Genomic DNA, 23305 nt, shown 5'->3' on the forward strand with positions numbered 1-23305 from the left:
GGAGAATAAGGAAAAAGTTGTTTTCAGAATTTAATACAATAAAACATATGTGATCAAGCAACTTTTAGAAGCRCAGTATTTCACACAAGGGCTTTTTGCTTGAGAATACTTACATCTTAGTTTGTCCAGAATTTTCCCACCACACATTGTTGCTAACATAGCTTTCACTGAAAATACTGTCAATTTCCCATGGCCCTCACTGTGAAAAAATTACATGGTAAGTAACTACTACATGTAACGATAAGTAACAAAAATATTAAGGAGCAGGAAGAAAATGCATACGTGTCTGCCATTAACTGCTAAGATCTGCCAAAAGTATTTAATATGAAGTGAAAACAGTAATAACCATTTTTAACACATTAGAAGAATTAACAAGTGCCTAATCACAAATCAAATTCTCTTGCAAAACTGTGGAAACTGCATGAAGAAGTAAAGACTAGCATTTGTCTTGTTCATCCCATAGCAGTCCTATAACAGAAGCAATATTACGTGTTAATCTTTTCCATTAAAAATAATTTGTTCATTCTGTCCCTTTTCCTCTGTTACCTCCATTAATTCAAATTATTACCCCTTGATTTAAACTCTGACATTCAAAAAACATTTTATTCTAAAAATAGTACTGTAACTGACAGCTTACTGAGAAGTTATATGACATTCTGAATATACATAGAACAGGAATAACCTGAGCAGTGCTTTGTTCTAATTTAAGCTAATAAGGCTGCTGTGCTATTAGAACAGATGGCACAATTAGGGAATCATTTCCTAATATCAGCAAGAGCAAATGAATTTGTCTTTATGGAAGTATGAAAAAGTCCTTTCAGGACGGTATGATATGTAGAAATACCTACAAGCATTATTCATGTTATTCATTACCAAAGAAAAGAAAAGTAAGTATGAAATTATCAGGGAAGAAAATTGCCAGACACATAGGAAAAGGCTTGCTGGAGTAAAGCACATCAGAGAAGAGAACTGCAGCACAGATAATAGCAAAAAGTTTCTCCCAGTTTAGGGCTAGCCCAGAAGGCATAAGAAGCCTCACCAGTTCCTGAGCTTCTCTACCAATAAAGACAGGAGTTAGAGAACCTCCTATATATGATATTAGACAGTTGAAATACGGTGATTTTAGTGTAAATCCACCGTTACTGTGAAGTTGGTAGAAAGTAAGTTTAGCAGTGCATCAAACAGAAACATGCAAAAATGCAGTTAATAGATGTGTGACTTCGGAGCAATTTATTCCTAAAAAGAAATACTGAATCAGTATCTTCAACTATAAACAGCAACAGTGGCACAGACTGATAAACTACCAGGAAAGTTAAGATCACCTACAGAAGAAAAAGATTTAAAATAACTTCAAGCAACCATTAAGTGTATTAGATTGCATGTACTCTCATGGGAAATACAGAGAAGAAGAAAATATTCTGAGTGTTACAGAGGAAGAGACCTAGAAAAGCTCATGAGTATTTTTCAGTGGAAGCCAGGTGCTTATTTTACATTTGCACTTAGAAGACTAGCACTGGACAGATAAAGAGTAAAATTCTTCAAAGTAAATACTGCCTCATGGTATTGTAGTGGTGACAACCACAGGTGACTATAAGTATTAATATCTCCTGAGAGGGGACAGTCTTATCCTTACAAGATAGCTTACAGTGCCCTCAAATATTTGGACCTAGGTTTTTCTTTTTGGGTTGTCCTCCACTGAGATCCCATTGATTAATCAAGAAAGGAAGAAATTTTCCTCCTCTGCAATCTGGTAGAGAGGTGTAGTTATTAAACAACTTGCCAATCCCTAAAGTTGACTTTGGTACCAATGTTACTCAGCCTTCTGAATTCCTATATGAAAGGAAAAAGGACAGCTTTCCAAATTATTTTGAAATTCTACAATTCAAAATTCTCAGGATTGCAAACAGGCCTGGGGTACTTGTTTAATATAAAATTCATTAGATGCCATTTGTCAGTCTCATTATTTTTCATGAACTGCAAGTATTTATCATCCTTCCCAGCTTCTCTGCATTCTCCAGCATGTCGAGGTCCCTCTGGATGCCAGTACAACTGTCTGGGCTATCAACCACTGCTCCCAGTTTTGCATCATCCACGAACTTCCTGAGATCCTGTTCCAGCATTTAGCTCATTAATGCAGATGTTAATCTTGCATCGATCAACTACTGGGGGTACAGCACTAGCAATTGGCCTCCAGCTGGAYTTTGTGCCCCTGGTCATAATCCTCTTAAGCCTTGCAGCTGAGTTTTCTATCTCACTGTCCACTTATCTAGCCTATATCCATCAGTTTGTCTATGACGGTATTATGGGAGAGAGTATCAAAAGCCTTTCTTTAAAGAAAAAAATCCACTGCCTTCATCATAGATGGCTATCAGCTTTCTGATGTGATTAGAAAGAGTCCAAAGGAATTAAATAGGGCCAGGAGTTACCCTGAGGTGCCAGTAGTGGATCAGGGTCCTTGGAGTGCAAAGAGAGCCTAATGGGAAAAACAGACTTCAGAATAAGCTGCCAGCACTGTTAAATACCCATGTGAAGCTCTATGGGAGAAAACAGCAAAGAAAACTGCATCACACCCAAGCCCTTCCTTCTCACAAATGAGAGTGTATGCAGTATGAGCCACCATTTCTGTACTATGATCAGCGCTGTTCTAAGGGTCCCAATGAAATGTTCAATATGAGGTTTTCATACTTAACCTAACACAAACTCTAACTTAAATACTTCCATGGGGCAGACTCTAGTCAAATCTTTGATTCCTGTTATTATTCAGTGGAATGCTATTGCTCTGCATTGTTACCATCAATACCATGTTGCAAACAAACTACTGGACTGTGTGTATTCAAACTTCCACACAACTACTCCAATGATATATATATATATGTGTATATACATATATATATACATATATATATATATATATATATATACACATATTTTTTTTTTAATACAGCTCTGCCATGCTGATGAAGTCCTGGAGTGGGGGCCTCAACTCTGCCTCTCTCCTTCCCCTTTGTGTTTCCAAATTATCCTCCTATTGGATAAAACAGAAGCTGTGATGCTGTACTTTTAATACCATGCACCAGATACAGGAAGCTACGCAGAAGCTGTTGCACTGTGCTTGGCACAAGTATGGCATTTGGGTTCCAGAAAAGAAGCTGAAATTGCAAGGTTCAAGGCAGAGGCACGACAAATACACATCTCTAGCTAAAGCCTCAACCCTTCAAGTCAGCCCTCAAAAACATGACCACTCATACTTTTTAAGTTTGTATTTTTTACTGTCATCTCTCTTGGGATCATCAATTAACCTTTATACCTTCTCTCACATCTAATCCCAAACTAAAACTAAAGAGAAAAATGTGCTGGTCTCATTCCGTGGTCATAATACTGTTCTTGCTTTCCGAGCTTTGCGTTGTTTTTAATCTCTGCCCTGAGTAAGAAAGATTCTACTGAAACCTTGGACTCTTGGGAAACTTAGCCTCTCTTTTCGTCAACTCAAAAGAGGGTCAAGTCAGGAAAGAATCAAAGCCTGGAGAGTACAAACAGAATAACTATTTGATATTGAGTGCTGCAGGCTGTCTCAAGTCAAACTCCTCATTCTCTTTCAGGCCACACGCACTTCTGTACTGTTAGGATAGAGGGCAAAAGCAGAAGAAAACTAAGAAGGAGATAATATCTGACTGGGAGAAAGATATGAGAAAGAAAAAAAAAAAGCAAGAAGTGCTAAGAAACAGCTATAGACTTGCAGTTGCTACTCAGAGAACTTACAAAGATAACATCTGCCCAAGAAGATTAACGTATCAACCCTGATGAAAGGGGCTGCAAATGAAACACAAAGACATGGGACAAAGAAAAGGCTTAGCAGTACTCTGAGCAGGAAGTTAYGAAACTTCTTTAACACAACAAATGAGAATTTGTGGGGTCACAGTGTGTCAGAGTAGAATCTGAGCCGACTCTCAAAATAAGGGTAGCTTTATAAAATGATCTTGTTGACCAAGATGAACAAAAGATTTCAACTTTTTAAAATAATGCTGTATCATTATATATTATTATATAGCATTATATATAATAATATTTTCTGTCAGTGTCTACAGAACACAGTTGTGCTTTGCCTTCAGTTGAGATACCGGGCTTACAGCAATTTGCAAGCTTCAGAAGACACTAACTCATCTTTCTCAAGAAAGCATTTTTTTAAGACAGAACATTGCTGCTGTGGCAACATAAATCTCTGTAGGCACTACTATGATATTAAATTTGTAATGTGCAACATATTCTCAATTTCATGAAACTGAGAAATAGCATATAGACAGTTTGCCAGAGATTCAAGCAGTTGTCAGCTGCATCCAGCTAACTAAAAAAGAAAATCAGTTTAAATACAACTAGGAGTTACTAGCCTGTCATACGCTGCTATCATGAAGTTGAGGAGAAGGCTGATGGATTGTTCTACACTGATTTGGTGAGTAGAAGGAAGGCGTTTGTTTAGCTGGTAGTAGATAGATGAAATGATTGTTTCTAGTCGAGACACGTTGATTTCTGTGTTATGATCCAAAGTATTAAGGCCGTTATCTCTGAAGGCTTCAATCATATTCCAGATATCAACAAGATGAACTAAAAATAAAGGAAAGAAGATTAATTGCTATTCTATAACACATACAAGCTTATTTTTTGATTGTTTTTGAATACTATGATAGCTTTTATTTTGGAACCAACAATTACTTATTCATATCCAAAGTGAGACAGACTCTTGATACCCTTTGAAAACTAACAGAGCTTAGTGGCCAGAGTATTTGAATTTCACTAAAAGATTGGTTACACCTACTAATTTTGAATATGCTCAAGGGACAGGCCAACAGGTAATATTCCAGTATTCAAGGAGGAACTTGACGTTCTAGTTAAACCATAATTGTTTCCAACTGATTCCATTGCCACGTCCAAGGCATAGTACTTTGTAAACATGCACCTAGAACTCCAGAATGTCTCCCTGCTATATCTTAATACATATCTAAGTGTTAATGATGTTGTGAAGAAGATTTCCAAAACCACAGTAAGTGATCTGCAGAAAGACAACAGTGTTTCAAATTTGTTAACTTCAAACCCTCTTATATGAGTTAAGGAAGATGATCAAAAAATCTTGAAGTAATAGTCTGATCTTCACATTTTTCACATGAAAACACAGAAAGACAAAAACAAACTGCCTTTTCACACCAAACATATGCCCCTGGATCGCTGTGTGGTCCAAACAGAGATCGYAAATATGCAGTCTCATCTATGCATCCATGCAGAGTAAAGGTTATTCAAGGCATATGCATGACTACAATGAATCGGGCTTGAAGCGTGTAACGTACCATAATTAGCATATCTTAATACCTTGTTTTTAACAGTTAAGGAGAGATTTTTCTGTTTTTTTGTTTTGTTTTGTTTTTTATTACAAAAGCATGAATTGCACATAAGAACTACCAGTTTTGCACAGGAATGATAAAGTTGCAACCCATGCATCAAACTAAAAGCACTGCAGCCCTAATGGATACATGTTATCCCCAGGTCAGCTGTGCTGCAGAGGAGCTGTAATCTGCAATACGCATTTCTGCATATCCTGTGTGGGACTCCTCGACTGTTTTCCCATCCTTTCCCACATCAGAAATGTGCTAATTCCACTTCAGCGGCTGGTTGGGCACTTCAGTTGCTGTATTACAGAGATGTGCCACCACGATCAAATCCAGACACTTTCAAACTAACAATTATCTTATGTATCACCATACTCATACCTGCCTCTGGCTGTCAGCTGGCTTCTGGTACACCACAATGAAACATGAGTTAGAATAGCTTGAAACTGTCTGCCTCCAACAGTAGGTAAATTTAGGGCAACTGAAATATGTCAAGCTGATTCAGGTATTTTAAATATTTGAAATACTAGAGAATAAAACTGAAGTTGTTACAGAGTAGTTAACAAAAAATCACTGCCTCTTTCTAATTACACATTTAATCTCTATTTGGTTCAAGCAACAACTATTAACATTGTCTAATGAAAATGTCTGTTCTTGCTGTAATTAAAATTCACATGGGTAGAATATTTCAAACCATTATGCATGAGAAATTCATGAACATAAAGAGTAATTATAACTTACGATTACATCTTTTTTGTACAAACCGCAGTTTACAGGCTGTCCGGTATGTTGAAAGTCTGATGACATCAAAGTTCTGAGCCCCTATGAATAAAAAAAGCTTGTATTTTTCTTTCCTCCATAACACTCAACTTATTTGATGAAATTAGTTTAAAAAGTGGCACAACTTTTCTCTTCATATACATCATCATCATCACGTGAAAATGACGAAGATTTTCATTAGGTATTTCATAGTCCTTTTTAATAGTATATTAAAAAATAACTTCAGTTTGAGAGCACCATAACAACTCCTAAATCCTTAAATGTAAGCAAGAATTGGCTCAAGTAGGGAGTGAATAAGAAAGAAGATTGCATTGGTTTTGGAAAACATAAACAAGAGAGCAAAAAGGGGTTTTCCTATCCTGACGGCTGCCTGCACCTGAATTGCAGCCTCTCCCAAAATAGATGTGAATAGATCCAAATAAAATGAAGAATAGGAAAAAAAGAGCATGGAAGAACAAAGAATGCTATCCTCACCAAAAATCTCCCATTTCTAAGGGTTTAAAAGTATTACACCTTCAAACAATACAGTGTTATCAGCATTTTAAAAGATTTAAATAGCATTAGTAGCTCCTGTAATAAATGTAGTTCTAAGATGTACAGTGTAGCAATCCAGTTACATGTGGGCAAGGGTAAGGCTGCACATGCATCCTGCACCTCTTGTGTTCTCACAACAGTGCATAAAAGCAGGATCGGCTGCAGTCCTTCACACTTCTCTCATAACTCACAGCCTAGATGAATGTAGAAGTGAAAAAACAGGCATAAAGGTGATTTGTGGACTCCAGACATCCAGAAGCAACTGTTAAAACAAATAATAAAAAAAAAAAAAAACACAACCCACCATGCTTCTAAAGAATGCATCTGACTGCCACATCAAGGTCATGCTCAAAGGTGAGTAAATTACTCCCTGCTACAGCATTCTGAATTCAGAAACCACCTGCTTGCAAATTCCTCATTTGAGTTACCTTTCTGTTTGCACCCACTAACTCACAGATGCAAATCTGAAAGAAGAAAAATCTTGTCTGCTAGATAGTTTACTACAGATTAACAAAGACAATGCCATCTGTATATGTGCCAAAGCTGCTACTAGTTCTCACACAGACCTGCGCACTGTGTCTTGAAAGTGCCATACCACAAGAGTTATTTCTCTTAATCATTGATGCAGAACTCTAGGTGTAAAGACTCTCCACAGAAATCAGTGAGAATGCTGACCAGCTTCCCATCCATGACAGCTGATACCAGATTGGCACTAGACTAGCCAACATCTGATGAGCATACTGCTTGATAATATGGTGCAGCATACTAAATTATCTCACCCTATCATCTTTAGGAAACCAGTTTGATACACTTCAGGAAAGAACTTGTCCTCATCATTGTTTCTGGCCAGGAAGCATAAGGAGTATCAGGATCCAGGGCTAGAATAAAATAACTTGTTTTGTATTTCCTATACAATATTCTTTTGACACTCTCAGTTAGGATACATACTCCTATTTTTCAACTCACAGGAAGCATGGAGATTTTTCCCACAGATTAGAGTCTTCACAAAATGCTTAGCTTAGCAGAAACCTTTTTGGTATCCAGTCCTTGCCTAGTCTTATATCTCATGTCACAGAAACAGATGCAATACTGCTTGATCCACTTCTACCAGCCCTTATAGCTTTGATTGTAGCTGCAGCTGGAACATGTTGACAGCACCTCAATGGAAGGCTCACCACCCTGTTTCAAGTTATAAAAAGGCCATTTAACAGCTACATGTAATAAGGAAAAGTCTGTTTTCTCTTCCTGTCTCCCTGCATCATATGCCACAAAGCTTCAAGGGAGTCATTCGTCTACACCATCTGAAGATAAGAGGGATGTGTTCTCAAGACAATCTGTAACTCCATATGCACTCTGCAGTTCAGAGAAATTAGACTAGTTTGCGCAGAATTCTTGCCTATTAGACAACTCCGCAAGTACTATATAAGCAACAAAAGTGTCCTTGGGTCAAACCATGTCTGCAAGGCCATCAAGTTCGAAAAGTATCATGTCCAGTTTGGGATAATGCCATAAAAACGTACTCTTGTCTCAGTTAAGCAATAAACTAAATATCACTTAAGTGAATTTGCATGTTGACTAACATCACAAGGTCACTGAAAACGTCAATTTCACACACTGCAATATGAACAGAAAGGAAAACATTCATGCATTCACCTTTATAAGGAAATGCTCTACCACAGGATAGACAAGGCTTGAAGACCTTAGATACCTCATCTGACATGGTAAACACATAGAAAAAGGCTGTTTGGAATGCCTGTAGAGCAGCAGTTTTACTGACAAACCGAGAACACAGCATAAAAAAGGCAAAGAACACCTTAAATAAAGCAATCAAGACAATCAGAGGAGTTCTGAACATTTTTATCTACTTAACCAAAACTAAAAAACAAGTCAGTTTCTTCTCTCTCTTCTTTGGGTGAGAGACTCCAATGAGATTTTTGAAGGTCTTTGAAGAGAGTACTGGAGAGAAATAAAACTATATGGTCATACTTCAGTAGTGATGAGATTCCAGCTTCTGACAGAAATCATTATCTGTAAGAAACAGCTAAGGAGGACTACGCACCTAGCCATCTTAACTGGTCACAAGATCACTACAAGACTAACATGACAAACCTAGAAAAAGACAATCATAATATTCTGATCTATCTGGTCAAGCTTTTCTCATACAAAGCATTACTGCCCTTTTACAAAGTCATAATGAGATTTCATCTGGGATACGATGCATAGTTCCAGTCAACTTTACTCAAGCAAAACAGAATCAAGGCAGAGAAGGAGAATAAGAGATGAGGTACACATCAGGAAGGCTGCAGGAGCTAGCATTTGGCTTGTTTAACATATGGCTTAAGGGGATATGACTATAAATTCACAGAAGTGGAGGAATGCTATCTACAGATAGGTTTCACATGAGAAGAAACAGGTATAAATTAGCCAGGAATATAATTGTTCTTGAAATTTTAAGATGCTTATAAGAACAATGATTCAGAAGTCTTCCAACAAAACATTAGCATGAAAATATTATTTATTAAGATAGACAATCATCAGACTATAAATGGGATTTTGTGTAAGTAACACAACAATGTGCAAGCATACAATTCTTAACTGATACCTTTAAAAACAGATGTGAGCTGTTAAGTCCCATATTCCTTTAAATTCTACYGTCTCTAGACAATTGTTACTACGATAGAAATAACTACAGCCTCACTTACAGGGAATGGTCCTATTAAAAAAAAAAAAAAAAAAAAAAAAAAAAAAAAAAAAGACAGCGAGAGAGCGCAGCTATCACCAGCCCCCCTCCAACTCAGAGTTTTCTTCCTAGCATTGTGGTACAAATTTAAGGAGCCTGCATTTTTTCTTTACTATTTTTTTTACTTCCTCTTTTCAGAAATTGTTCACAAACTTCAGAAAATAACTATAATTGAGAAACGTGAATGACATGAATGTTCTTTAAAAAGGAGATTTACAAAATGAAGATCTATCTGTCAGTGAGCAGCCAGGATGCTTTTCACTAGATGAGGCAGTGGTTTTGTGAAAATAAGATATAAATGATCCGCTAAGATAGTCCAAATAAAGCTTACAGTAAATAATAAGCGACATTAAATCTTCAGATTTCTTACTTACTCATTTCCATGAACAGCTGTCTCTTCTCTGCCATTGTCCTCCTCCTCTTCCCACTCTCCTCAATCATTCTAGAGACAAAAATTGCAAATATTGTTTGTGCTAGAATTTCTGCCTCAAACGCAACTTACTGTGAACAAAATTATTTAATTCATCATTCAAATATTTTAGTTATATTTGGTAGATGAGAGGGCCAGTAGAAAGAAAGAAAAATAGACATCTCCCCATAACTGTAGTATTCCATAGCATAAACCTATTTTAGACTTTTTAATACCTTTTAAAGCTGCATATTCTGCAGGAAAGATGAGAAAACAACATGGCAGAATTGATCTAAAGTTTGCAAAACACAAGAGTTGCATACACATATATGCAATAACATTATTTACAGAAGTCCTCTCTTTTCAAAGAGATTGTTTCCAAAATACATAGCAAGCAGGACCTCCCTCTTGAGCAGCTGGCCCAGGGAAGCATAGAACCTTACAGATTGCATCTGTTAGATCCTTCAGTGTTCAAAGGTGAGAGCATATTATACTCCTTTTCCTGGCTGACAGATTAGTAACATTTCTCTTCCCTACCTACGGATTTTGGTTTTGGTTGTAAGAACTTATTTAACTTCGAAACCTGCTGCTCAAGTTCAAGTCACATTTGACACGGAAGCAAAGGTCTTAAAGACACTGGCCTCAATGTAGACAGCAATGAAGACAGCAAATAGAACTTAAACCTTAAGGTAAGAAAGTATAATTTAGCATCTCTTACGTCTTATTGCATTATATATATATCTTCCTAAAAGACTGATAGTAAATTTTAATTAACTCTAATGAAAAACAAGGGACTAAATTCAGTATTAGTGCAAATATTTCACTTGAAATGACTATATTAAATTATTCTTTTGCTACAAGATTCACCAGGTTATAAATACTTTTTAAAATGCATTTAGAAAAGGGGAATATACCAAACAATTCTTTTACAATTATACCAGAACCCAACTCTAAAGTGAATTAGTCATCTCATCCTCATGCAACATGGCAGGACAGATTTCATCAAGCTTAAATGTCAACCAAGAAAAGGAAAGTCGTGTCTTGGCACTAAATATACATTCACTGACAGACCTAACAGCTTCCCTGAGCACTCGTCCACTGTCTATTAATTAATTTCTGCTAAAGATCTCACATCATATATTCACCTTAAAAGCCACCAAAACCTTTTTCTTATCAATTCATAAAATGAATACAGCCAGATCGTGGTATAATGTAACCTGTACATATATTTTATGTCTTTATTTTTATTGCTATGTAAGAAAACTTTACACTCAGAAACAATGTGCTTCTGTATTACTATTTTATTTTAGAAAATCTCAAAGGCATTTTTGTAGACATGTCAAAGTTCCTTTTATCCAGCTTCCTAAAATAAATTGATTTTCTTAAGTCAAATCAATATATGTAAATGAAGTCTTGTGACTGAAGTGCCTTATCTTCTCAAAGCTCTTCAAAATAAATTATCTCTACAAGTATTTCACTGTAGATTGCAGCACATGCTCTAAGAGCCATACATGGGGAATTTTGGCTGTGGAATTCATTTTGTCCATACACGTGCTCCAGCTACCCTCATATACAGCCCCCAGTTTAAGAGTTTTTTGTTTAGGAACTAACCACTATTCCCTTAATTTCCTCAATTCACAAAACATGCATGTCATCTTGAAGAATGCCAGTTACTGTATCACTAAATAGCTTTACTTCAAGTGCTAGCTCCTCTYTTAATTTCACAGCAAACAGACTACAAAGGGTGGACTAATTGCCTGGTCTTTCAAATTGTTTTTAGTACAGACTAAAACAGTACTAGCTACTATGTTTATGTAAAGTAATCAGCAACACCAAGGGGGAAAAAAAGTCAGGATAATATTAAATCTCCTGGTCCTTAGGCTTTGGGTATATGTTTCTCTCCCCGACTTCTAACCTCATGCTTCCAAGTCAATCTCAGTTTTACACAAGCCTGAGATGGGACTTGTCTTGCATCAAAGCTGCAAGTTAGTAATGCTACATTTGGAGTCAGAGGTCTGTAACAATTATTTTCTAGAGCCCATGGATGCTGGCTAAATCCATGAGACGGATTTGCTTAAGGACCTTCACAGAAGGCACAGAGAAGTGCTGCCAACAGTAGGAAAAAAGGTACGCAAGGACAGCTGTACCTGTTCACCACTGCTCAAAAGACTGTGCAAGCAGTATTGACCCGGTTCTGAGAAAAGCACTAAAGCAGAGGTAAAGCAGGGTATGCAAGTAATGCTGTATATTTTATTAATGCACTTAATTTTGGTGCTGTTTGGTGCATACATTTAGAGGTGTGACACTATCATGTCTCTTCCTCTACCTACACTTTACTGCTTTTAACAACAACAAAAAACACGCATACTAACAAAGGTCATTCAAGCTGCRCAGACCATGGTTATATAACGTTACTATACAAAATTCACAGCTAAATAGATTACATTTACCAAGATGTACACTTTTATAATTTTAAAGCTGCTAGCATTACCCTTCACACTCCCTTGCCAAGCAAATGAGTAATTTATCTGTTCAACAACATCCTTGAAATGAGATCTTCATAAGTAATCAGGTCTCTCCATGACTGGAATGTGCTACAGAGACACATTAATATAGCATGATTAACCTGTAATTCATGCACTCTTGTACAGATTTTTCAGTTATGGTCTCAGAAAAAATCATGTCCAGAGGAATTTTTTCTCGGGACCATTTCCAAATCTCTTATCTTTTTTGAAGGAAGCAAAAGACCCGAAATTTTCAATAGGTTAATAGTACTGGCTTGCTGAGAAAATAAGTGGTCCTATTTAGCTACATAAACTTTTCTTACAGATTCTTCTGTTTTCTATGAGGGACTGAACACCTAGAGAAATGATCTTTCTGGGCCAGAGAGTTATCCATTTCAAGCCAAGTAATCTGACTGGAGAGAGAAGTTTAAGAGGCAAACTGACAGATACTTGTAAAAACTGTGGAAATGACACTAGGTGTATGAGATTTATTAGAATAGCCAACAAATCACATTTTTTAAAACCTGAACAATCAGATACGGTAATATTTCTTACTGATGGAACTGGGAGGAAAAAAAGACAAAGAGTCTGTATTCACTCTTAACACTTGAAACCTATCTTAAGTTCAAAATAGAAACGAACTAAACAAAGAACAACTACAATTATACTAGCATGCAAACTAGAGTGCACAACATCAGAAAGCCAGAGAGGTGGACTACAGCTTGTTCTGCACTGTCTTTTTTAAACATTTGTAGTACGGTGTAATACATTAAGAAGAGTGCTAAGGAACATGCATGGATCAAAATGACGTGGCAGACAAATTCTCCAGAAGGACATATGCTCACCTTACAATGGAGATATGCAAAAGAAAAAACACTCAAGTATTTGTTTTATGCACCATCAGCAAAAATGCGAATTATATARGGATTCTCCAATAACACAATACATATTTAAGCAGGTACTTGCARAATTTTCTACTTAATTTTATCTTTCACAATTCTGGTGCATATAACTAGAAAGAGCCTGGGACAGAAAAACCGAACAGACTGAACAAGGAGGTGAGACAGCAGACGACTAATACTGTATAACAGCTTTGCACAGGAAGGACTGGAATAGCAATGAGCAGCAAGGCAGAACACATGGAATAGTATTTGACTTGGACAAACTGGAAAATAAGAGGTAAAGAATAAAGGTTCTACAAACAGCAGAAAATACAGCTTTTCCAAAATAAAATTATTCAGAATTTAAGTTCTCCTGTATCAATGAAATATTTTAAAAATGTATTTTATTTTCCATTAGCTATTGATCTAGAGAATGACAGCAGTCACTCCATTAGCTCCAGTCAGCATGGAGGTGCAAATAGATATAAACATCAGAACTTTAAAAATCATTGCCCATGCATAAATCAATATGGATTCAGAAGATGAAATTAGGAAGGAGTTTTAACATGAAAACTACCTTAATTAATAGCCCAGCTTTTTATAAAAACTATAAATACTGCATTTTAACACATGTGAGTAGAAGGAAACCTTGGTCAGGAACTTAGAAAACTGCCTGATTTTCATCCATTCCCAAGCCTTGACAAACACAGACAGCACAACTAATTTCTATATGGTAGACCTGACAATTTCTTTCTTCTTCCCCTATGCTTCCTGCCTTCTCCCCTTCAAGTAGTTCAAAGGTAAATGTAATCAAGATGAGTCTATACATAAAGTTATTACCATTTTGGATTAATAGTGTTTAATCAAAGAATCTGCTTTCTTCCTTCTCCAATACTAAATCAATATTGTATTCCAGAATAACTAGACAGAAAAGGCAGGTTCACAGAAAATCCAATACATCAAAAGGAAGCCTCAATAGCCAGCAGAGATAGAAGACACCTCAACTACTCAGAAGCCAATCACTTTGAGATACAGGCAATACTTTGTTATTTATTATAAAGTCAAAAACAGAAACTACCCTCTGAGTTTTACATAGTAAATTCTAGAAATAATTTTAATTAGATTTAGAAAGCTTATGCTTTATTCTGAAAAAGTTGGCTTTAAAAATAACAGTAAAAAATGCAGTCCTGTTTTCTACATGGTTCAGAAACCTGTAAAATTCCATTCCACACTCTTGGAGACTTACAGATTTTTTTTTCTTAAATAGGAACATAAGACAGACCATAGTAGACTGTCCCAGAGGCATGGTTCCTCAACATATCCTTGCGATTATTTTGGACTCATTATTGTCTACTTTCATTTCATGCTGGCTCCTGACTCCACCCATTTCTGCACTAGAAAAGACATGAACAATCCTCAGACAGTCATCTTTTTTCCAGGCTAAAGGATCTGGAGACTATATAGTTGTTGGACAGAAACTGCTCCTACTTTTAATTGGCCTTATCACCTTCCTCCATAGGTTTTCCCGTTCTATTGTCTGCTTTGAGAGATGAAGGAGAAACATAACTGTACACTGTATTTTACATACAGGCTTTATACAGCAGCAATAATATTCCTTATTTTCCTTAATATTTCCTAAAATATTCCTTTTTTTAATTATTTATTAATAATTCCTAATAGTTTTTTTTTTTTTTTTNCTACAACAGAGCATTTGCCTGATGTTCTCACAGAACTGTACCAGAGTGTCAGGATAGCATTCCTGAGGGGCAATAGATAGTTCACAGAATAACACTGGATATGTGAAGTTAGGATTACCCGTTTCTCCTCTCCCTTCCCTCACTCCTATTTACATAACTTTATATGCATCTACAGTGGCAATAAAGTAGCAGATGAAATTCAATTACTAATCGAGGCTTAAAATTCTTAACATTGACTTGCATTTCTAATGATGACTTCTTTCAGCAGATGTCTCACCATTCATCTTCTGTTCATTTATCGTATTTGAATATACTGCTGTTTAGCACAGTGATGCAATGAAGTTAACCTAGGAATGCTGAGACTAGAAGGAATTGATCCATGACKCATTGAAGTTCTCTTCTGCAAAAGAATAATCTTCCTCTTAATGTTTTGCTTGCTTCTACTCTACCAAGGCAATTCTAGCAGTTCTCTTCTCCTGCCAGTCTTCTGAAATAAAAATCTGTATTCTGTGAGATAAAAAGCCCTACTAAGAAGACACAAAAGTCATGTTCAGAGTAAACACTATACTCAGAACTGAATCTGAACAAATTCAGAGATTTAGAGTGCTTCAAGTAAGAGTAGCAAGCTTTTTAAACATGTAGAATTAGTGCAAATATAAATAATTAAATGACAACACTGGAATTTAATTTCTTTAGCTTAAACGCAACTGTTCAACTCAAAGCTAAAACCTCAAGTGCTTACAGAAACATATCTAGACACAAAACGTCAAGACTGCCACAAAACTTTAAGGAAGGGGAAAACCTGAAATCTGATAAAGATGTACATTTCACACACAGAGGTGTTTCATGATGATCTTTTTCTAGCAAAATGTTCTATTTGTACTTTAAATAGAAAAGCAGTAGCGCAAAATACCTTGCTCTACTTATATTCATGGTGATGAGACAGTGAGATTACATGGTTTGCTCTGGATGATTTCCACAGGTATTTTTTCCTCAGTTTTTTGTACTATTTAATAATCTGAAGAGGTCATTTACATTACGTCATTTACATTCTTGCTTCACTTAAGGATGAGTGCTAAGAGTAGGTTCAACCTAATCCAATTTTTTGGCTGTTAAAACCACCACAGTTGAGTTTGTGTGTCAGCAAAATTCTTCTAGCTAAATGTCTGCCAAAGCTTCAAGGATTCTGGTAAGTACGGAGAGCTGGAAGCAAAAGTATATTCCACAAGTTTTGGTCTTCATATCAGCTCCTGCTCTGACAGCATGGGCTCAGTTTACATTTACCACCTAATCTGGAAGCACAGAAGACTCATAAGAGTGCACAGATGCTCTGCTCAGGTCTCAGTGAAACACAAAACTTCTCCCTGCAGTGATAGAGCACTTCTTGAATTAACAGTGAGAACCATGCTGGAACCATAAAATATAGTTCTCCTTTATGTCAAGAGGCAGTAATTTTCTAAAAAGGCAAAAGAAGCAAATCTGAAATCAGTTAGATGAACCCATTATTGGCAGCGCTTATCTTTTATCTGTGAGAGAGTTCAGCACAGTTAGTGATACTACCTATGGTCTAGAAGGCTTCACAGTGAAGCACGTTCAAGTTCAAATCAGAAGCAAAAACATCAGAGCTGAAGTCACTGCACCTAAATTTGAGCGGATGCACTAAGGCTGCATTTGCTGATCTATCTTCAGTGATATCGAAAGTAGGCTACAACCTGCTCCAGTTACAATTAGTTCTGCCATAACATATGTGTTCAGCTAACTGTTCTCAGTATTCAGTTTCCAGATAGATGCTATGAGGCTCCTGAAAATTACCAACACTTTGTAATGTAACAATAGTAATTTTATTTCATAGATATCTATGAAATACATACATATGGGTGTACACACACAAATATATTATACATACATACACATGAATACATTTTTAATGTAATAAGGCATGATAGTCCCAAGCCCCATGGCAAATTTTATTTCAAGATACCTATTATTTAAATTCATAATGCTGAACCTTAAAGGGGAATTATCTACCCTGTGGAAAATAATCACTAAAAAACAAACAAACAAACAAAAGAAAAACCCAAACACAACGTACTWCTTATTTGGTAAGTTTGAGGGGAGAGGGAGAATCATTAAATGCTATCAATTATTTGGATATGTTAGTTGCAAAGTAATGATCACCCTGAAGCACAAAAAAATTGTAAGATAGAGCACCTTCCAAAACTACAGCTGAGTTTGGTGCAAACCTTCGAACCTTTACAATCTTTCTCTATTCATCCAACTTCTGCCTCTTTCAATAACTACAATATTATTATTTAATTGCTTCATGAATAATCCATATGAAAGCTAGTTTACAAATTCCATGACTGTGTAGTCTACACAGTCATTTTCACTATCTAAACAGCATCACAAGCACGTTTCAGCTTTATTCCCTTTCTTTCTTCTTTTTCTGTTCATATTCCATTCTTCTGTTCTACACTTCTCCCTTTTGTTTATCTTTAAAGAAACTTTCTCCTACCCTCACAATATATGTATGCATTGTTTCCTGTACTTGCACCTAGCTGAACAGAAAAAACAATACATAATAAAATAAAATCTGAGGACTTCCCCTTTACTTGCTTTCACAGCTTCAGTTGCTGACGACTCTGGACCACTTATTTCTGTGGTTCTTGATTATACTTACAACGTAAGCACAAAAATGAAAGTGAGCAAGTCACTCTTAGAAGATTGTTAGGCCAATACTACAGGACCTATTTTAAAAGGTTTCGCTCTTCTTGGAGCTCATCAGCTGTAGGTAACGGCCTAAGTAAGCAGATTTTCCTCTTCAGATTGAGGAGAGGGAGACGGAGTATAGAATTTTGAGCCAACGTAGCAGCCTTTGTTCTTGCACTGATGATAACCACTATCTCAAAAGCCACAGTTTCTATTTTTCCCTAACTACTAGCACATTGATTTCCTACTACTTTATGAACTAGAAACTTTATTCTGTCATTCTGGTTCCATATCTGCAATTTCAGGTGTTTGCTCACTGACTTTTGATATTTTAATTTAGACATTAAATCAATTAATTAGCAAGAGATTTTTTTTCTTTATACAATCAATTTTGTTTTCTTTTGTATTTCTAACTTTAAGATCTCCCCCTAAAGAAACTGGGATTTTCGTTACTCATTCGTTAATCATTTCTACGCATTGCTTTGCAATGAAATGCAGCCTCATCAGCTGAGCAGGAGAACACAGAAATACATGTTTATTTATGAATTATTAAGTTTGAGTTTGTTCAGATCCTTGATGTTGCGTTTTGCTAGTGGAAGTATTTGTCATCACTTAAGATCGCACTTGCTGTGTTAGGGAAAAGTCTTCTTGTATTTATTTACATTCAGATTAATTTGTAATTCAGTGCAAATTTAGAATGCTAGTTTGGGGCACATGTTGATCTTAGTCTAGTTACGTGTTACCAGTCAGAGTGAGGGAAGTTTAATTTTTCTGCCAATCTTCTAATTAGAAGGAGCTCATCTTCACAGGTTATTTAAAGAAATGAAGCTTTCCTCCCTTTTCAGTTCATTCAGTTTTTAATATTTGAATGAACTTGCTATTGAGCTGAGGATATTAAATAAAAATTTAGTGCATATTTGTACTTGTAGAAAAGGTTACTGCTACCACATCTGGGTTATCACTTTAGTTATTTGTTTTGGGCTTCTAAATTGAATAAAAATTCAAGCCATACAACTTCAAATAAATAATTTCTATCTCGTCATAAATGTTCTCTCAATTCTAATGTTTACAAATTAAGGAATTTATGATATAAAGGTGCCTGTACTTTTAATGAAGTGAGTCTAGGGGGAATAAATACTTCAGTATTTTTTACCTTTCCTTTACTGTACATTTGAATAAAATCACCAAGATTCATTTATTTCCTCACTTCCCTCTTTGATAACCCCAATTATCCAATGCTGTCCTCCTTTCTTATGRATTTCTTCCCCTATGTTCAAATTCCCATCCCCTTCCTCAGCMAATATTAATATATCTAATTGAGTAAAAACATTCTTTCATTCCCCTATGCCTCTTACTACAAAGAGATATAGAAGTTATGTAAGAGGATAGCTAACATATTTAGATTAAAACTTAGAGAAATAACAGAGAAGGAGCCGTCTCACTTATAAAAGATGCAACTAGACTGGTAACAACTCTTCAAGTATAGTAAAATTTCTGATAATTCTTTTAGTTTAACTAACTCTGTAACCATAGCTATTTAGAACAAATTGAAATATAAAAGCAATTGTGCACAAAAGGATTAAAAAGAATACTTTTAAAACATTACTTCTGCATACTACCACAATATATGGAAATAATACGCAACTTCTAGTAGCACAGCTATCTGGGACAAAATTGACTTGAGTCTAGAACAGCATGAGTGGAAAAAAAAAGAAAAAACTAACAGCCTAAGATCAAATCAATAATCACTTCTAATTCCATGGCAAACAAACCTGTAAGTGATGGCATCGTTATTTTCCCCCCCTTTTAAAATAATGGATCAAAACTACTTTTAAAAAAGATTTTGCAAAAACATAAACTTACTATATAGTAAACTTTCCTAAAGATTAATGGTCAATCAAGCAGTTCAAAAAAAAACAATTTTGTACTAAGAACTAAACATTTCCCTATTCCATGTCTTGCCACTTCCATTTAAATTGCAAGAATTTAAGGCATAAAACGCCATCTATGTTGTTTGTACAGCACAGTGTGTAGCAAAATGTTCTCAACTAGTCCTCATTGCTTTATTTTATTGTTATTGACAGTGAGCTTCTAAGTCCTCAAATAAGAATAGCAAACTTATCTTCCCACCTAGTAAATAACTGAAAAAAAGATTCTGCTACATATAAGCTAAGCCAAGATGGAGCAAAAAGTCCTTCAAAAATTTAGCACCGTAACAAAAAAAGAAGTAAAAAAAAMCCAAGAAAATCAAGCACAAATTAACTCAAGATTAAAATAGAGAAAAGCCAACTCCAGATACAGTTCCAATCCACTTGAATTATTGTTACACTTGCAGCACAATGAAATTTCAGTACATGTGTGTGGACTATTGAATGCACAGACGAGAAAAATCCCAATCCTAAAGGGCTTAAAGGTCAGGTGCAAGGCAAGAGACTGGTCACTGAGACAGGCAGTAAGCACAATACATTAGTAGCTATTTGTGGCTAAGTTTTGGAGCCAAAGTAATACTTTTAAGTTTATATCCTACTAGTAGGTATTTATTTCTAGTAATTGAGGAATTGTTCAGCATGGAGAAGGGTAGGCCAGCAAGCTATAAAGCATGTTTCAACATTTATTTTCTTGAAACACAGATCTGACCATATCAAAGATGACAGAAGACACTAAGTGCCTTGAACACAGAAATATGTTTTCTTTGACGACAGAAGCCATCTCAAAATCTTATCTTCCTYTATCTCCCAAAAGCCTGAGGAACATGAATGGATTTTGCAATCTCTTGAAGCAAAAGTTAGAAATAATACTTACCATGAGCTTGCAAACAAGGGCAAATATAGCACTTAAATTTGTTTCCTTAAAATAAAGAGGCGTTAAAGTTAGATAAAGTGAATGAAATAAGACACCATGCTTTTAAAGCAATAAAAGCTCAGAAATATCCTAATTAATAGCTTACCTCTCCCTCTCAGGTTAAGGCTCATTTTTTTAACACAAGAAGGGATTTCTGTGCAGTTTGTGCTTCCTAGGTTTTCTAAAGTGAATCTTGAAAAACTGTTTCTAGCCCTTTTTATCTGCTGGCTCCCAGAACTGCTCACCGCAGCTTGGGAAGTAACTCCAAAATTGCTTCTTAACCAAAATGAAATATTTATTGGGAAGTCTAGAGTCACAGACTTTTTTTGCCTATTTCTTGATTAACCTAGTAGATGCAAATAGAGCAAGCATGAATAAAGAATGCACTGCCAGTAGGATAGCATACATGCAAGAACACTGACAGAATGCAAACTAATCCTGTTTTTTAGCTACCTAGTAATAGTTTGGACCCCATACAGCTATTCTCTTCTCCATCCATCCACATCCCTACCTCACTTTAAACAGAATCAGCTTAGATTAAAAGTTTTGGCAAATAAGGAAAAGCTTACAGAAACTGCTCCTTTGGCTCACTTGTAAAGAGGGTAAATTCTTGCAAAGGACTAGTGACAAACACCTGGGAACAGGAACCAGTTTCATTGTCACAACTAAATCAGGGAAAAAAAAATTTAAAGTCTATCATAGTCTTGAAACCACAAAGCAAAAAAAAAAAGAAAAAAAAGCATTTTAAGACTTGTTTTGATGAATGATAATAGTAAAAGAATCAGGCTGTGATATAAGTATAATTTTGAAAATCAACCCTTTGCAGCAGCAGAAAACAACCTTCCCAGTAGATATCAGCTGATGTATTCTGTAACTGCAATGGTGGTGTCTGCACTAGAGACTACTTTGTGCTAAGATTTCAAACAATGATGAGGGCAGGCTGGCTAGATAATTATTTATCTTTTTTTTAAAAAAAAAAAGAAAAAAAAAAGCTCTATAAAACTATATGCAAAGAGACTTATTTGACAACACCATTGAGGTTGCATAATAACTTGTAACCCACCAGCCCCATAATTGATGGCCAGAAGTATGTAAACAGTGTACATCTGTATCTATGGTACTGTCTTGTTAATGATGCAAACTGATTGCCAAGTCATTAGTTTAAACATCAAGACTTATTTTCTCTCTCTTCCAAGACTGTCAGCTTAAAAAACATATCATAGATATTGTACAATGATACAGACAAAGAAAGATAAGCTGTCATTCCTAATGCTCTGTGGTATTGAATGTACAACATGATTAAACTGATTGAAAAATTATACATTTTCCTTAATCAACCTTGCTCTTTCACAACAATAGCTCTTGTTCTTGCATCACAACTTCTTCATATAAGTTTTCCTGTACCATTCCTCATTAAACTTTTTAAAAAATTTTGTATCATAATTCCATGGTTCTAGGTTCTATGATAAAGCAGAAGCCTGAAGGTATTAGCTACAGTACAGATAAAGTATAGATGTGTTTACCATCCTAAAAAACTTACAACCTAAGACAGAAAGCGGTCCGCTGCAAAGAAATAAGGAGTTGGAAACAATACTGATAAGCATAGCAGCAGTTTAAATGCTGTCATGATTTCTGTATTCGTCACAACAAAGAATTTTAAGGAATGATACAAGTGGGATCATAAGGCGGTTGTGCAGAAACCTACTGGATGCTCACTCTTAAATATGAGATCATGCAACAAGTAGGCAACAAAATCTGAGATCCCAAACACCTGAGACAGAAGCTTCCTTCCTGTTACTAAGCAAGACCTCAGTGGTAAACTGTGGATAAATCATGAAGGAACTATAAATGAATACAAGAATCCTGATAATGCTAAGAATAGAAGCCCACAGAGGATCGAAATAGCACAATATGGTCAAGGCAGTGGCCTGAGAAAAATATGTCTGGAGTAGCATCACGGACAGTTGGAAATTTAGCAACACTTTCAGGGTCAAAGGAAAAATGTTGCTGGAAGTGTGACATGAAATGACTAGTCTGGAAGAGAACTTTGGAAAAGACCACAGTATAGGCCATGGACAGCCTCTTCAAAAAAAAAATCTATGTTACAGTTATTGCCCTACACCATCCATATTGATTATCCTCTTTGCAGCCACCCTAAATAAGCAGCTGTCATGTCGGTACCATATTAACCCTTTTATCTAAATTCCCCTCTAATCCAAAGTATTCTTCAAAGAAGAAGAAATATATGAAGCAGCACAATCTTAACTATTACTTTTGAGTTTCCTCCACTCCTTCATGCCTGCTTTATGGTACCATCTAGCAGTATAAGATCATATGCACTTTTCAAAGAAAATAAAACAACAAACAACAACTCTTCAGTCCAGCGTCTCCCAGATTTCAAAACCTTTAACTAAAAAATTCTGACTTTTTGAAACAACAGTTCAGGCACGCAGAACGTCACTTGCCAGCTAGAGCTGACAACCTATCAGACACTACACAGCAAGTTTTAAGGAAGCCAAATAAGAAAGGAAAACTGAAAGTACACAGCTTTTTTTAAAGGCAGTAACACCTAACTATTGATCAAATTCTAACTTCAATAACTCAGATTCTATTAGACATATTGTTTCAAGCAACACATAAACAACTTGCAAAGTATTCTTGTGCTATCCAAACCCATTCCAGTGAGTCACCAATACAATCTGAAAGAAGGAAGTACTATACCAGTGCTTTGCATACTATTATGATTTTACCAGGTCTCCATAAGAGTATTCATCAAGCTTCACCTTTCCTAGATAAAGGATCTGTTGCATAGACAGTGTAATTGTTTTTTTTTTT

At 35.8% G+C, this 23305-nt stretch overlaps 1 protein-coding gene across 4 annotated transcripts in view; it reads right to left on the reverse strand.

Moving 5' to 3' along the window:
- DTNB (dystrobrevin beta) overlaps nt 1-23305 on the reverse strand; it is a 217076-nt gene that overhangs the window by 192406 nt on the left and 1365 nt on the right. For all 4 annotated transcript variants that reach the window (XM_085311723.1, XM_085311722.1, XM_085311721.1 and 1 more), the window contains exons 3-6: nt 9804-9871; nt 6117-6197; nt 4386-4599; nt 114-199 (exon numbers count right to left, since the gene is read on the reverse strand). In XM_085311723.1, the coding sequence (XP_085167849.1) occupies nt 114-199; nt 4386-4599; nt 6117-6197; nt 9804-9870 (448 nt within the window). In that variant the 5' untranslated portion in view covers nt 9871. The remainder of the gene's footprint in view (nt 1-113; nt 200-4385; nt 4600-6116; nt 6198-9803; nt 9872-23305) is intronic.

Source organism: Rhea americana, unplaced genomic scaffold (genome assembly GCF_003343005.1).
Source record: "Rhea americana isolate MKP2758 unplaced genomic scaffold, rheAme1 scaffold_348, whole genome shotgun sequence".
Classification (NCBI taxonomy): domain Eukaryota; kingdom Metazoa; phylum Chordata; class Aves; order Rheiformes; family Rheidae; genus Rhea; species Rhea americana.